This window comes from Dendrobates tinctorius, unplaced genomic scaffold (assembly GCF_039654945.1).
Source record: "Dendrobates tinctorius isolate UK_male_01 unplaced genomic scaffold, ASM3965494v1 ptg000107l, whole genome shotgun sequence".
NCBI lineage: Eukaryota > Metazoa > Chordata > Amphibia > Anura > Dendrobatidae > Dendrobates > Dendrobates tinctorius.
The window spans coordinates 44,443,719-44,460,836 of record NW_027361775.1 but is presented as its reverse complement, the minus strand read 5'-3'; the positions used below and the strand labels follow the sequence as shown (position 1 = coordinate 44,460,836).

The window sequence follows — 17,118 nt, the reverse complement described above, 5'->3', positions numbered from 1 at the left end:
ACCTCATATGCATGCATAACAAAAACCTTAATTTGATCTCCTTGGCAAATCTCTAGCAAGCATCACCTCATGTCCTTGTGTAATTCCTATTTAAATGTTGCCATCTTTTCTCAGTGATTCACTTGTAATATAAGCCTGATGAAGGGACCTTTTGAGCTCTGAAAGCTTGCAAATGTAATTTCTCTGGTTAGCCAATAAAGTTATCACTCCTTGAATACTTTTCTCAATTTTTTGGTACATAAGTATTTACATCGATTTTTCTGGCTAACACGGTACCACAATATTATATTGTATTATACATCGTTGGAAAAATAAGAAATCGCTGGTCACCTTTTATTCCTTATAACATCCTAGCAAAAAAAATTATGTTTCCAAAATTGTGCTGATGTGAAGTTGGCATGTGAGAAATGTTATTTATTAACTATTTTGTGTGATATGACTCTCTGATTTAAAGGCACAAAAATTAAAAGCTTTAAAATTGCTAAATTTTTGCCAAATGTCCATTTTTTTCATAAATAAGCACAAGTTATATCGAATAACTTTTACCACTATCATAAAGTACAATATGTCATGAAAAACAGTCTCCAAATCAGTGGGATACGTTGAAGCGTTCCAGAGCTATACCCTCATAAACTGATAGTAGTCAGAATTGTAAAAATTAGCTTGTCATTAAGAGGTTAAATAGAAAAGAACCTAGACATGTTTGGCGTCTATGAACTCGTAATGACCTGGAAAATCATAATAGCAGGTCAGTTTTAGCGTTTAGTGAACATGATAACAAAAAAACTGTGGAATTGCACTTTTTTGCAATTTCACTGCACTTGGAATTTTTTTTCCTGTTTTCCAGTACACAATATGTTAAAACCAATGGTGTCATTCAAAAGAAAAACTTGTCCCGCAAAAAACAAGCCCTCATATGGCCATATTTACAGAAAAATAAAAAGTTATGGCGATGGGAAGAAGGGGAGCAAAAATTAAAACGCAAAAACGGAAACATCTCTGGTCGTGAAGGGGTTAAGCCCATATTGGTTATATAGCTGCATCTTGAATATGGTTTGGTAAACTGCTAAAATGTGAAAACTTGGGTCACTGTCCAAATATTTCTGAACCTAACTGTATGAGGCATACAATGAGTACTTGCTAGAGATGGCTGCATATTTTCAAGTGGAGTTGAATTCTCCTCAAATTTGGCACAAAGTCATACTGTCCAGAATATGGAAGTTAAAGGGGGTGTGGCTTGAGCTAAGCAAGGTGGCGGTCATGTGAGCTCTGAGCTCCTGCGTGACCAGCCAGAGAAACAATGAAGAACTCAAGCAAATGGAATAATTTGGATTAAAAAAGGCTTTAATATTGTCAACATCCATTCTGGAACAGTATGACACCATTTGCTTAACTGTGGACCTTACAGCTTTCATATCACAGCTGTCTGGAAGTTGCGGGGACCATAGAGCGGCTTTGGCGGGAAACCATCCTTAGGAGTCCGGGAGTCCCTTCACTCTGAGGTAACCCGGGAAATTTGAACTGTGGAGAAATTCAATTGACTACCGCCACTGTGCCTGTGTGACCGAGACCTCAGGTGAAGAAGCGCTGAGGCGGTGAACGCAGCTGCTGGTGGTGGTGAAATACCTGGGAGTCTGGGAGTCCCTCCTCAGTGATGTTTCTGTGGCGGCTGGGGTGTCAGAGCTGTGCGGCTTCTAACCTCTGCATCGGGAGCTGAAGATTCCTGGAGAGCCTGACAGGCCTGCCGTCGCTGTGGAGAGAAGATTCACTGCGGCCATTGGAGAATAGGGTGAGAGAGGCGCCGCTGCAGAGAGAGACAAAGAAGAAAAAAGGGCGGGAACATTGTTGCCCTGAGGTAATTGGAAAGCAGAGCGCCAGAGAAGCCACGACAGGAAGAAAGCAGCTGACAGGACGAGCATGAGAAGAAGGGAGAAGAGCAGGAAAAGAGGCGGATAGCGAGAAGAAGAGGAAAAGGAGAAGGAAAGAAGAGGAAAGGGAAGAAAAGAAGGGAAAGAAAAGAAAAAAGAAAAAAAGAAGAAAGCAGCCAGTGAGAAGATTAAGAAAGTATAGAGGTACACAGGAAGATATCCTGCTGTAAAAGACTGGAGATATCGGGAACAGCCGCTGGATGTGTGTTACATGTAGCGGTGAGGAGGAGAAGCAAAAGTAGCTCATCTAAAACATGAACAATAGCCCTGCTAGGGCTGTGGAACGCAAGACAGCTTAAACCTCTTAACGCTACAGGTAATAAATACTGGATTTTCTTTTACTTATATTTTCAGTGGTGACTTACTTTGCTTCTAACACTGGCTGTGTGCACTAATTTTTTTACATTTTTTCACAAGGCGGCACATAATAAGCTTGCATCCACTACGGCTGTGTTTTTTTTTCCATAAGCCTTGGAGACTGACTCAACTTTTTGGAGCACCGCCACTACGTTTGTGAGACTTATTTGGATTAATATATATTATACTCCTAATTAGTAGCCCGCCGGGCTGAGCAAAGGGCTTACACTTTTCCACTCTGTAGGTGACGTTACCTGTTTTTTTTTTGTTTCATGTGTTCTGGAGACTACACCCTTTATTATATTTCTACAAAATTGAGGTTTTCTGCTGATACATTGCTGGAGTATGCTTACTTTCTTTATAGATCTCCACTACAGGATTTCTATACACACTTTAAATATTGGGAGCGTTGACCATCTGTTGGTTATATAAGCGACAGTGTTTGCATTCTATTTAATAATTTACAGACACTACTATATTGTGGTCTGGTGTTAAAACTTGGGGGTGAGTGTTTTGGTCCTCGCCCTGCAAGAAACGGGGCAAAACACATCATCGATTAGTTCTTTGGGCATATCCTATAGAGTTGCACTGTATATTGTCATTAACTGCACTGTCGTTTTCTGACTATACTGCTTTACATATACTTCACTGATTTGTGGCCCTTTTATGCTTTGATTTCAAGTCCTAACATGGCGTCAGGGAATTCCAAAAATAAAGGGCACTCTAATAAGACCCAGAGGGATTGGGGCGCCACTAAACCTAGATCTGTGAGAGAACCCACTGATTCAGTCAGTCCTATTAAATCCAGGTCACCTATAGACAGAGCAGAGGAGAAACATAGATCTTCCTCAACTGCTTCCAATGCATGCCATGGGAAATTGGCGCGGGGGAAGCAGTCTCAGAGAAATCAATTCACTGACTTTCATGAATTATCTCAGCAATCTACTCTGTCTAATAAAACTGATGATAGGCTAAATGAGATTGATTTGTCACAACCAAATAAAAGGAAGACTTTGGAGGGGTGACATCGTGGGAAAGGGGCATCTGTGATTGACTTGGACAGCACCTCAGATGAACTCACTAGTAACGGTAGTTCAAGCCAACCTCTTCCCAAAAAGGGTTGTACAAGGGTCTCATCCATAAGTACCCCTTCGCTTGCTTTAGTCAATTATGAGATATTTCTCTCTTCTGACAAACAGGTGTCGGAGGGGGTACTAGCCAACTCTTGCAAGTCACTCAAAGACTCTATTACTTTAGGTTTTGAGACACAGAGGAACCTTATTCAGGAAGTGTGTGACAAATTCTCTAACAGATTTGAAATAAAGGAGGGCAGAATCACGAAGGTGGAGACTAGTGCAGAAACTCTCAGGCAAAAGAATTTGGCTCTAAAGCAGGAGGTTTTGTATATGAAACAAAAGATGACAGACTTTGAAGATAGGAGTCGTCGAAACAATCTAAAGCTTAGAGGGATCCCGGAGACTATAATTCAAGATGATCTCACGGGATATGCCAAATCTCTCTTTAAAAAAGCAACTCCTCTTTCAGCTATCCAGTTAACTATAGATGGGATTCACAGACTTCCACGCCCCAAGGGTATCCCCCTAGATAAGCCCAGAGACGTCATTTTGCGTCTACTTTTCTACGAAACGAAAGAAGGGATCTTGAAATTCATACGTAATAAGGATGCTTTTCCAGATCCCTATGAAAACATTAAGGTGTTCTCGGACTTCTCCAGAAACACCATGGAGGCTAGGAGGTCGTTCAAAAAAGTGACCGCTAAACTAAGAGATTTGGAAATTTCTTACAGGTGGGGTTTCCCTACCAAATTAATTGTGTTGTTCAAGGGAAAGAATATATTACTACAAAACGCAAAAGAGGGGCAAGATTTTCTTACATTTATTCAAAAAAAGTATAAAGATAATGGAAGATTTTCACCTTAGCTCACACCTGAGGTTTCCAATACTTAACCTCTATTTTCTAAAATAACGACAATTTACTTTATTCAAAAAGAGAAATTGCTGGTCGCGTGGGACCTTCACCACATTTTTTATACCCCAAACTAAGGAGAGAAACCTAGGCCGGTTTCTCCCAGGAGAACTCCATAGTTCTAACTTTACTTTGTGATTTTCCTGTTTGTGTTGTTCTTGTTAGGTTATTATTCTATAAGTACTTCTAGACTTCGGTCTTTGTTTAAGTCTAAGGCAGTTACAGATGGAAATTAATATTTTGTCAAATAATGTAAGAGGTCTAAATAGCCCATACAAATGACACGTCACGTGCAAGGAAATAAAATTATACCAGGCAGACATTGTATGCCTTCAGGAGGTGAAATTTCTCAGAAATAACCGCCCACTATTTCAACACAAACATTATACTCATACTTTTGAAGCACTTGGGGACAAGAGGAAAGCTGGAGTCATGACCATCATCAGCAACAAAATACCATTTCAGTACATCAGTGAAGTAGTTGACCAAAGGGGGAGATATCACATTCTGCTATGCAAACTTAATGGCACAACATTCACTATTGCTAACATTTATGCTCCAAACACTAAACAGTTTCCCTTTTTCGACAAGGTCATTAAAAATCTTAACAAGATCAAACAAGGGGAACTGTAGATATTGGGTGACTTTAATATGGTGCCACATAAATGTATTGATTCCTCCTCTTCTGCACGCATGTCGGCCTCATCCTTGGGCAAATGGTTGCTCAGGAATGAGTTGTTCGATACCTTTACATGTCTAAACTCATCCTCCCGTGAGTATACTTACTACTCTGATGTCCATGGCTCCTCATCTAGGATAGACCTATTTCTGACCAATATATTCTCCCTACCCAAATTCAAAAAGGTGGAAATTCTTAATAAATCCTTTTCTGACCATACTCCACTGATTGCTAAATTTGCAATAGGACCCTCAGTTAATACTGCATTTTTATGGAAAACAAACCTTGCCATACTCAAAATCTCCAAATATAGGAAATCTTTAGAGGACTCCATACAAAATTATTTCAAAGAAAACTCTACCAATGACATAGATTCATTCACCCTTTGGCAGGCTCACAAGGTGGTTATCAGGGGATGCCTTATGCAACTTTCCTCCAGGCATAAATAGGAGAACAGGGAAAAAATTACTTGTCTGCAAGAAAGTATTAAGGTGAAAGAGGATCAGCAGTCTAAATGAGGTACTCCATCCCATGCTATTCACATGGAAATTCTGAAACTGAGACAAGAGCTTAGTGCTCAGATTTTGAATGAGTATGACTCAGCTCTCAGAGCCTCCAAACTCGCTTCTTACTCATCCAAAAATCATCCAACTAAATATATGATGAACAAGCTTAAACAAGAACGTATTCGTAAAAGAATCTCTTAAATCCAATCCTCATCCGGGGCCACAAAAACACATCCACAGGACATTGTGAATGTTTTTTCTGCCTATTTCAAAAAACTATACAACTTAAACCTTGATCCCTCAAATCCTGTTCCCAGCCAGTTATCTATTGATTCTTTCCTCTCGGGTCTGAATCTTCCGCAAATTGATCACTTGGAACTAGACTCTCTTAATCGCCCTATCAGTAAGGAAGAAATAACTAACACTATCTGTCACCTGAAACCATTGAAATCTCCAGGCCCGGATGGCTTCATTAACGAATACTATCAAACGTTTTCTAACCTATTGACCCCACATTTACAATCTCTTTTTGGCCAGGTCTCGACTAGAGGATACTTTCCCAAAAATATGTTAGAAGCTACAGTAATACCTAAAGGGAAAGGCGAACCCGACAAGGTAGAAAATTTTAGGCCTATTTCCTTGCTTATTAGCGACGTTAAGATCTATGCCAAAATCCTAGAGGATAGGCTTAAAACCATCTTACCGAAATTGATTCAAGATGATAAAGTGGGATTTATAATAGGCAGACAAGCGTCTGATGGCACTAGGAGAATAATTAGTATTCTAAACATGATAAAATCCTCTAATATTCCCTCCTTGTTTCTATCCCTCGACGCTGAAAAGGCGTTCAACAGAGTAAACTGGTTATATCTCCAAAGCACATTGTCCAGGTTTGGTTTTGATAATAAGTTTATATCCAGTATTTTTTTATTATACGAAGAACCTACTGCTAGAGTATACCTAAACAATCATCTCTCTAAACCTTTCGCTATCACCAACGGCAAGTTGGTGATAGCGAAAGGTTTAGAGAGATGATTGTTTAAGTATACTCTAGCAGTAGGTTCTTCGTATAATGAAAAAATACTGAATATAAACTTATCAAAACCAAACCTGGACAATATGCTTTGGAGATATAACCAGTTTACTCTGTCGAACGCCTTTGCAGGCAAGGATGCCCCTTATCCCCCCTACTTTTCGCAATTGCCATTGAACCTCTTGCTGAAGCCATTAGGACATCTGTTTCAATATCAGGAATTCAAACTAAAGCCCGCTCCCATAAAATTAACCTCTTCGCCGATGATCTATTTCTATCACTCACAAACCCGATTGCATCTGTGGAGGCCCTAAAAATAATACTAGAACGGTTTTCTAACATTTCTTTTTTTAAAATTAATAACTCTAAACCTAAAATTCTACCTTTTGGTTTAACACGTGAGGATATTGAGGACATTTTGGACCGGACGGAGTTTCAGTTAGAGAAGAGGAGCTTAACATACTTAGGCATCAATATTACACACGATGTCCAAACTATTGTGTCGTCCAATATTGATGTTCTTGCTAAAACTATATCCAAGGATTTTGACCACTTCGGCCTTATAGAACTCACATTGTTCGGAAGGGTACTGGTGGTTAAGTCCTTTATCTTACCCAAGATTTTATATGTTTTCCGAACCATCCTGTTGAAGGTTCATCTGAAACTGATAATTAAGCTACAAAATCTGATAAATTCATTTATTTGGCAAAATAAAAAAACGTGGATAGCACGTAATGTTTTGTAAAGAAGTAAAAATAACGGAAGAGTGGCCTTGCCAAACCTATGGGCCTACCATCAAGCGACTCTTATCTGGCATAGTAACCATTAGTTTAAGGAGGGGGAATGTCCTTCATGGTTGGACTTAGAATTGGCTCATAATGACTATACACCCTTAAGGGATCTTTTACTCAAATATATAATAGAATGTACATCAAGATCACATGGTCATCCGATCTTTGATGCCATTTTCGATGCCTGGAGGAAATATGCTGAACTAAAAAAACACGATGATAAACTAGCTATCCTAAAATCTCTTCCCCCTCAAATTTGTTTCGACTCTCTTTAAATTCTCATTATCAAAAGCATGGTATGATTCAAAAGTTACACGGGTTGGTGACCTGTGGGATGGAAGTCCCTTTCTCTCAGCTCAAGGACAGATTCCATCTTCCTTTTGTGGAGTTTATGCCGTACTTGATGTTGAAAGATAATATTCAGAAACTACTTCGTAACAAAGTCTCCAATTTGAACCTCATTGCTGCACTAGTGGGTAACCCCACTCTAAAAACCAAATGGTCTCTTAAAAACATTTACCTTTGTTTTAATGGGGATACTGAATTCTTAAAAAATGATTGCATGACCAGGTGGGAGGCAGACCTCAACTCGTCCATTCAGTTGGATCAGTGGGCACATGCGATTAAACTCTCCTATAGATTAGCTGTATCGATGAGCTTGCATGAGATCTATTTAAAGGTTATGCTTCGTTGGTATTATACACCTATGCGTCTGGCGCATATTAGCACAGACATTTCGCCCTTATGCTGGAGGGGCTGCCTTCAGCCTGGAAACCTGTATCATATATTCTGGTGTTGCCCAAAACTGCGAGGTTTATGGACGCAAGTTCAACTTCACGTGGCCTTATTATCTCAGACCCCTATTAAGATTACTCCGTGGGTGGCACTTTTGTTCTTGGACTTAGAGAATGTTAACCCTTCTATTAAATTTGTGATTATACATATCCTCTTGACAATAAAAAAATAGCATCGCTACATGGTGGAAAAAAACTGATGTGCCTAAACTCGCTGATATTATAGATCTCTTACGTACACGTAGTTGGCTGTTAGAGAAAATAGCTTTCCACTAGGGTACATTAAACAAATATTACTTGAAGTGGGAAGTGTGGAATTCTAAGTTTCGATAAGCCTGCCTTTCATTATACCTATTATCTAAAATGTTTATAATCTGAATTATATAAGTATCTGTTACAATATTTTCATGACCAAAGTAGAGATGTAGAGCAGAGCTCTCTACATTTTATTTCCCCTTTTTCCCTTCTGTATCCCCCCTCTTCCTCTTTAAAATTGAAATTTCAATAAAAATCATTTGAAAGAGAATATGGAAGTTAAAAAAAAAGAAAAAAGATGCAGAAAATATTTTAATATCTGATTCAGAAAACATTGTCACATCTCATGTACAAAAAATGAAAATATGCCTGGTTAAGAACAGGGGTAAATGGCAAGGTCTAGAACCAGTCAATAATAAAATTTAACACACAAGTTAAAATAAGATCTGCCAACAGCAGCTTGTTTGCATGTTAGTGAATTCTATGAACCAAAAAGAGATTTTTTTTTACATATTTTGAAAAAAATGAATGTAAATAAAATATACTGAATTATATTGAATGAAACTACAACTACCAGTTTCCAATTTTCAGTGCTGGAGTGGTGCCACTAACGTACATTCCCTGACACTAGTATTATACTTACCAGCTGCCGTCTTCAGCTCTTACCAGCGCCGCTCTGATCCCACAGTGCCATTTTGTGACCCCCGACTTTTGACTGACCGTCTATGACTGACTCGAGTCTGTGAAAGCCTCGTTCTGTGTCTAACAGACTTACCCTGAGTTGTGACTTCTGGATGGCCCAGCAAGCACTGCTTTAACCTCTTCACAACCTTGGATGTGACCTTAGAAGTATTTAGTATGTTCAAGCGATTTTGCGCACACAGGAGTGGTGCCCGCACCGCTCCCCTCACTTTAACCCCCTAAATGCTGCGATTGCGGATAAATATGATCCCAGACATTATGTAAAATTTTCCCAATAAAAGCTTCAACTCAATCCAGAAGAATAGCAAGTCTCTACCACCTCACCTGTCAATGGAAATATAGGGGGCTTCCACAATTCTTGTAGTACAAAGGCTTTGGAAAAGCGCTATGGCTCCTCACACCCCAAGAGAAATCCAGCGAATTCTGTACTCCAAAATCCAAATTCCCCTCTCCTTTTTGAGCCCCAGTGTGCCTAAACTACATTTAGCGTCCACATATTTGGCATTTCTGTAGCGATTACAGCACACCTAATTTACGGGTCCTTGTCTCCAGAAGCATGAGCAGGGCATAACATTCTGGTCACTACAATGTACTGGTCAATACAACTACCTGGTCACTACAACATAGAACTTACTGGACATTGGCTTTTGCTCTTCTAGGGGCTCTGTATATGGAGTCCGCAAAGTATTCTAGGAAAATCTGGGTTTCATGAGGCAAATATCGCTCCATCCCTGCTGAGTCTCGCATTATGGCAAAGCAGTACTGTACAGCCAAATTTCTGCTGAATTTGTCAACATTCACCAGAAATTGACAAATTTTGGTGCAATTTTTACACATTTTGCTTGTGAACATGTAAAATCTTGGGTTAAAACATAATTTTTGTGTTAAAAATGTAATCATTTTTTGTTCACTGGCCAATGATATAAAATTCTGTGTGACCATGTGGTGTCATTATGATGATTACGCCCCTAGATGAATTCATTAATTCAATATACAAAGAATAGTTTGCAAAATGGAGTCACTTTTGAGGAGTTATGCTGTTTCTGCATCACAGAGGATCTCCCAGCGGGTCATGGCACCCGCAAACAGTAACAGTAAAATCTGCACTACAATATGGCGCTCCTTCCCTTCTCAGCTTTGCACTGTGCCTGAAAAGTATTTCCCATTTACATAGAGGGTATTGGCGCACTCAGGAGGAATTTTTACAACAAACAGGTACATTTTTTTCCTATTAGTCCTTAGAAAAATAAGTAACTTGGGGATAAAACAACATTTTAATGGTAAAACTTTAATTATTTTTTTCTTCAATGCCCAATAGTATCAAATTCTGTGAAGCACATGTTGTGTCAATATGATCACTGAGCCCCTATATGAATTAATTGAGGAGTGTAGTTTGTAAAATGAGGTCATATATGGGGGAGTTTCTGCTGTTCTGGCACTTCAGGGGCTCTGCCAATGTGACATGGCAACCTAAAAAAACATTCCAGAAAAATGTGAACTTTCAATATGGTACTTCATCCCTCCTGAGCTTTGTACGTCACTTGTGGGGGCTTTCGACTGTTTAGGCACACCAGGGGCTCTCCAAACAAAACATGACACCTGCACACAATTCCTTCAAAGTCTACGTTCCAAAACGGTGCTCCTTCCCTTCTGAGCCCTGCTGTGCGTCCAAACAGTACTTCTCCGAAACACTGGGTGTCGGCATACTCAGGAGAAATTGCACAACAATTTGCATGAAGCAATTTCTCCTGCTTCTCTTGTGAAAATAAAAAAATTGGGCTAAAATAACTTATTTTGTGGGAAAAATTTTATTTAATATTTTCACAGCTTAACTTTATAAATTTCTGTGAAGCACCTGGGGGTTGAAGGTACTTGCCACACATCTAGACACATTCCTTGAGGGGTCTAGTTTCCAAAATGGGGTAACTTATGAGCGGTTTCCACCAGGGCTGTGGAGTCGGAGTCGGTGCTCATTTTGGTGGAGTAGGAGTCGGTATAAAATGGACCGACTCTGACTCCTAAAATATATAATAAATTGGGTACAGTAGTACAATGCAGAATGTGCTAAATATTTTTTCATAGGAATTTGGTAAAGTTATGAAATGTACTATAAATGACTGTTCTATTCCTGATCTAAGGCTACATTCACACACAGCGGTTTTCCTGCGTTTTTTGAGGATACATTTTTCAGTTGCAAAAGCAGATCAGCTTTTTAAAAAACCACATCACCTGAAAGGTTTTTGAGCTCATAGATAATGTTTTCAATAGCAAAAGCAGATTAGAAATCTGCTCTATCTATCCATTTATCCATATCTGTCTATCCATATCGTATCTGTACCAAAAAGAATGAAAGCCAGATAGCACACAGACTAACACTCCTTTTTTTTTTTTAGCACCAGTCAGGTACACCTCATGGTTGCCCAAAAGGATGCCCAGGACAGGCATTGCTCGTCTTCAGTAACACATCAACATCAACTGATAGTTGGAATAAATAGACTGCATTCATCACCACCACATCTTCTTAAGGTGCAGGCTTTATTTTCAAGTGTAGGGGTGTCATGTATGAGGTTCTGCAGCAGCTGAGGTGTGCAGTATGAAATTCTGCGGAACAGTATGAGGTTCTGCCCCCCCCCCTAGGTTTGATCCTGGCTATGCCCATAGTGGGAATGTAGCCTGAGGATCTAGGCTTAATCTTAGCCGAGATGAGTCAGTGTGTGCGTATGTGTATATACAGTATGTGTGTGTGTATATATATATATATATATATATACATACATATACACACATACAGTGTATATATATAATATATATCTATATATATATACACAGTACAGACCAAAAGTTTGGACACACCTTCTCAATCAAAGCATTTTCTTTATTTTCATGACTATGGAAATTGTAGATTCACTCTGAAGGCATCAAAACTATGAATTAACACATGTGAAATTATATAATTTAACAAAAAAATGTGAAACAACTGAAAATACTGTGTGTCTTATATTCTAGGTTTTTCAAAGTAGCCACCTTTTGCTTTGATTTCTGCTTTGCACACTCTTTGCATTCTCTTGGTGAGCTTCAAGAGGTAGTCACGGGAAATGGTTTTCACTTCACAGGTGTGCCTGTCAGGTTTAATAAGAGGGATTTCTTGCCTTATAAAGGAGGTTGGGACCATCAGTTGTGTTGTGCAGAAGTCTGGTGGATACACAGGTGATAGTCCTACTGAATAGACTGTTAGCTTTTTTTTCTTGCCATAATACAAATTCTAAGTAAAGAAAAACGAGTGGCCATCATTACTTTCAGAAATGAAGGTCAGTCAGTCCGAAAAATTGGGAAAACTTTGAAAGTGTCCCCAAGTGCATTGGCAAAAAGCCATCAAGCGCTACAAAGAAACTAGCTCACATGAGGACCACCCCAGGAAAGGAAGACCAAGAATCACCTCTGCTGCGGAGGATAACTTCATCCTAGTCACCAGCTTCAGAAATCGCAGGTTAACAGCAGCTCAGATTAGAGACCAGGTCAATGCCACACAGAGTTCTAGCAGCAGACACATCTCTACAACAACTGTTAAGAGGAGACGTTGTTCAGCAGGCCTTCATGGTAAAATAGCTGCTAGGAAACCACTGCTAAGGACAGGCAACAAGCAGAAGAGACTTGTTTGGGCTAAAGAACACAAGGAATGGACATTAGACCAGTGGAAATCTGTGCTTTGGTCTGATGAGTCCAAATTTGAGATCTTTGGTTCCAACCACCGTGTCTTTGTGTGACACAGAAAAGGTGAACGGATAGACTCTATATGCTTGGTTCCCACCGTGAAGCATGGAGGAGGAGGTGTGATTGTGTGGGGGTGCTTTGCTGGTGACACTGTTGGGGATTTATTCAAAATTGAAGGCATACTGAACCAGCATGGCTACCACAGTATCTTGCAGCGGCATTCTGTTCCATCCGGTTTGTGTTTAGATGGACCATCATTTATTTTTCAACAGGACAATGACCCCAAACACACCTCCACGCTGTGTAAGGGCTATTTGACCAAGAAGGAGAGTGATGGGGTGCTACGCCAGAAGACCTGGCCTCCACAGTCACCAGACCTGAACCCAGTCGAGATGGTTTGGGGTGAGCTGGACCGCAAAGCGAAGGCAAAAGGGCCAACAAGTGCTAAGCATCTCTGGGAACTCCTTCAAGACTGTTGGAAGACCATTTCCAGTGACTACCTTTTGAAGCTCATCAAGAGAATGCCAAGAGTGTGCAATGCAGTAATCAAAGCAAAAGGTGGCTACTTTGAAGAACCTAGAATATAAGACATATTTTCAGTTGTTTCACACTTTTTTGTTAATTATATAATTCCACATGTGTTAATTCATTGTTTTGATGCCTTCAGAGTGAATCTACAATTTTCATAGTCATAAAAATAAAGAAAACTCTTTGAATGAGAAGGTGTGTCCAAACTTTGGTCTGTACCGTATGTATATAATCGATATTATACAGTGTATTACATATTTACAATTTATTAGTTTTTTGTGTTCTAAAGTTGTATTCCAATAAATAGATATTATGTTCTATCTAAATATCTTGATTATTGTATCATAGAAATGATTAAATGTCTGATGTTCACATTGTACTACAATACATTTTTCACCTAAATATAAGCAATGTATGTGGGAGTCGGAGTCGTGGCGTTGGAGTCGGTGTAAAGGAAATTGAGGAGTCGGAGTCGCAGGTTTGGCTTACCGACTCCACAGCCCTGGTTTTCACTGTGTAGGCTCATCAGAGACTCTACAAACGTGGCATGGCATTCGCTAATGTTTCCAGCAAATGTTGCATTCACAAAATAAAATGGTGCTCCTTCCCTTCCTAGCCCTGCTGTGCACCAAAACAGTAGTTTTCTCCCACATGTGGGGTATCGTAGTACCCAGGAAAAATTGCACAATAGTATGGTGCAATTTCTCCTGTTACTCTTGTGAGAATAAATAAATTGGGGCTAAAATAACTTTTTGTGGGAAAAATTAGATGTTTTTGTTTTCACGCCTCAACGTTATAAATTTCTGTGAAGCACCTGGGGGTTCAAGGTGCTCACCACACATCTAGATAAGTTCCTGGATGGATCTAGTTTGCAAAATTGGGTCACTTGTGGGGTAGTTTCCATTGTTTTGGCATATCAGGGGATCTGCAAAAGGGACATGGCGTCCGCTTTCGATTTCAGCCAATTTTACTTTCAAAAAGTCAAATTCCCTTCTGAGCCCTGCCGTGTGCTCAAACAGTACTTTTCCCTCATATATGGGGTATCGGCAAACTCAAGAGAAATTGCACAACAAATCCCTTGTGAAAATAAAGAAATTTGGGTCTAAAGTAAAATGTTTGTGAAAAGTTAAATGTACATTTTTTCCTTCCACATTCCATTAATTCCTGTGAAGCACCTGAAGGGTTAATACACTTCTTGAATGTGGTTTTGAGCACCTTGAGGAGTGCAGTTTTTAGAATGATTTCACTTTTGGGTATTTTCTGTCATACAGGCCCCTGAAAGTCTCTTCAATTGTGATGTGGTCCCTAAACAAATGGTTTTGTAAATTTTGTTGGAAAAAACAAGAAAGTACTGGTCAAATTTTAACTCTTCTATCTTCCTAACAAAAGAAAATTGTTTCAAATATTTTGCTGATATAAAGTAGACATATGGGAATTTTGTGTGACATAACTCTCTGATTTAAGGACATAAAAATTTGAAAATGGCAAAATCTTCTAAATTTTAACCAAATTTCTGTTTTTTTTTTTTTATTCACAAAGAACCGCAAGTCATATTGAATAAATTTTACAACTATTATGAAGTACAATGTCTCTAAAAAACATTCTCAGAATGAGTGGGATCCGTTGAAGCTTTCCAGAGTTATTACCTCATAAAGTGACAGTGGTCAGAATTGTAAAATTTGGCCTGGTCATGAACGTGCAAACAGGCGTGGGTGGTAAATGGATTAAATATCCTTATACTCTTTGTAGGTAGAGCATTTGAAAGCCAAAAAGTGACGTTCATCAAACAGTTTTTGGCAGGCAACTGTCATGTAACCTGTAGGAAAAGCGTTGTAACTTTGGGTGTTTTTTTACGCCAGCAAATCCTCATTTCTGAAAAATGAATGGATTTTAGCAGGAGAAAATGGGCAAGTTAATTTTCTTGAACACTGTTGTTAAGTGTGCATTCTGAGTTACAGTGCACAAAGCTGTTTCAGGCTTGTTGGGTCTCCTCAGCACAGTGAATGAAGATTTACTATAAGCTTAAAAAGACCATACGTTTCACATTGTTCCTATAGGCACAATCATATCATGCTTCCAAGTTACTATAAAATACTAAAAGTATGTGCGCAGTGTGAATATTATTGCTTTAACTTGTATGACTTTTTAGCCTGTCTCTTCCTCTCTGTGCTTTGAGTTTTGGACTACATTGATGGCCAAATCAATTTTAGGTCCTTTCAAGTTTATCAGTGATTTAACAAGCGGAAAACTTTTTTTCATAAGCCAATGAGTACTGGGTCTAAAAAAAAAAGTGATAATAATGATTATTTTTTTTTTTTATCAACAATCAGTTGGAGATCATATAAAAGCTCTGGAATATGCCAAGTCCTATCTACTCTTCCATCCTAATGACTTGGATGTGTTAGAAAATGTCAGCTTTTATGAAAGCCTTATAAGCGACTATATGGATCCAGCTGAAGTCAGACCTATAAAGGTGAGTGAAGTCATTGTGGCTTGAGATGGTGTAACTGCATCAGCTGTGTCTAAAAAGTTGGTCAAATCCACTACAAATTGACTGTAGTAATTCAGCAGCAGCATGACGGATGATATTACAGCAACCAAATGATGGATAGTATTGTTATCTAGTCCTGCTAAAAGGAAAGCATGTTTGTGTTGAGTCAGCCACCTCAGCCTTTGGGCTGAAAAATCAGCCCCTTTTGCATCCATGGTTTTAGTTATGCTCATGTACTACTCTATTTATTTTACTCATTTATGTAGCGCCGTTAATTCAACAGCGCTTTACATAGATTATTGGCACTGTCCCCATTGGCGCTTACAATCTAGAATCCCTATCAGTATGTCTTTGGAGTGTGGAAAGAAATCGCAGTACCCGGAGGAAACCCACGCAAACACTGGGAGAACATACAAACTCCTTGCAGATGTTGTCCTTGGTGGGATTTGAACCCAGGACCCCAGTACTATAAGGCTGCAGTGCTAACCAATTTAAAATTAGATTATACAGCTATTCTGACATGAATTTTCAATGTACCGTATATACTCGAGTATAAGCCGACCCCCCTAATTTTGCCGCAAAAAACTGGGAAAACTTATTGACTCGTGTATAAGCCTAGGGTGGAAAATGCAGCAGCTGCTGGTAAATTTAAAAAATAAAAATAGATACCAATAAAAGTAAAATTAATTGATACATCAGTAGGTTAAATGTTTTTGAATATCCATATTGAATTAGGAGCCCCATATAATTCTCCATACAGTTCATGATGGCCCCCATAAGATGCTCCATACAAAATACACCCAATATAATGCTGCACAAAGGTTAATAATGGCCCCATAAGATGCTCCCTAGAATAATATACCCCATATGCTGCTCCATAAAGGTTATGGCCCCATAAGATGCTCCATAGAATAGGCCCCATATGCTGCCCCCATAAGATGCTCCATAGATTATGCCCCAATATGCTGCCCCCATAAGATGCTCCATAGATTATGCCCCTATATGCTGCCCCCATAAGATGCTCCATAGATTATTCCCCCCATATGCTGCCCCATAAGATGCTCCATAGATTATTCCCCCATATGCTGCCCCCATAAGATGCTCCATAGATTATTCCCCCATATGCTACCCCTACAAGATGCTCCATAGATTATACCCCTATATGCTGCCCCATAAGATGCTCCATAGATTATGCCCCTATATGCTGCCCCTATAAGATGCTCCATAGATTATACCACTATATGCTGCCCCCATAAGATGCTCCATAGATTATGCCCCAATATTCTGCCCCTATAAGATGCTCCATACATTATGCTCCCATATGCTGCCCCTATAAGATGCTTCATAAATTATACCC

General features: G+C 39.3%; 1 protein-coding gene across 1 annotated transcript in view; it reads left to right on the top strand.

Annotated features, from left to right (window-relative positions):
• P3H2 (prolyl 3-hydroxylase 2) overlaps window positions 1-17,118 on the top strand; it is a 315,781-nt gene that overhangs the window by 218,703 nt on the left and 79,960 nt on the right. The window contains exon 5 of the mRNA XM_073589425.1: window positions 15,601-15,743. Coding sequence (XP_073445526.1) covers window positions 15,601-15,743 — 143 coding nt within the window. The remainder of the gene's footprint in view (window positions 1-15,600; window positions 15,744-17,118) is intronic.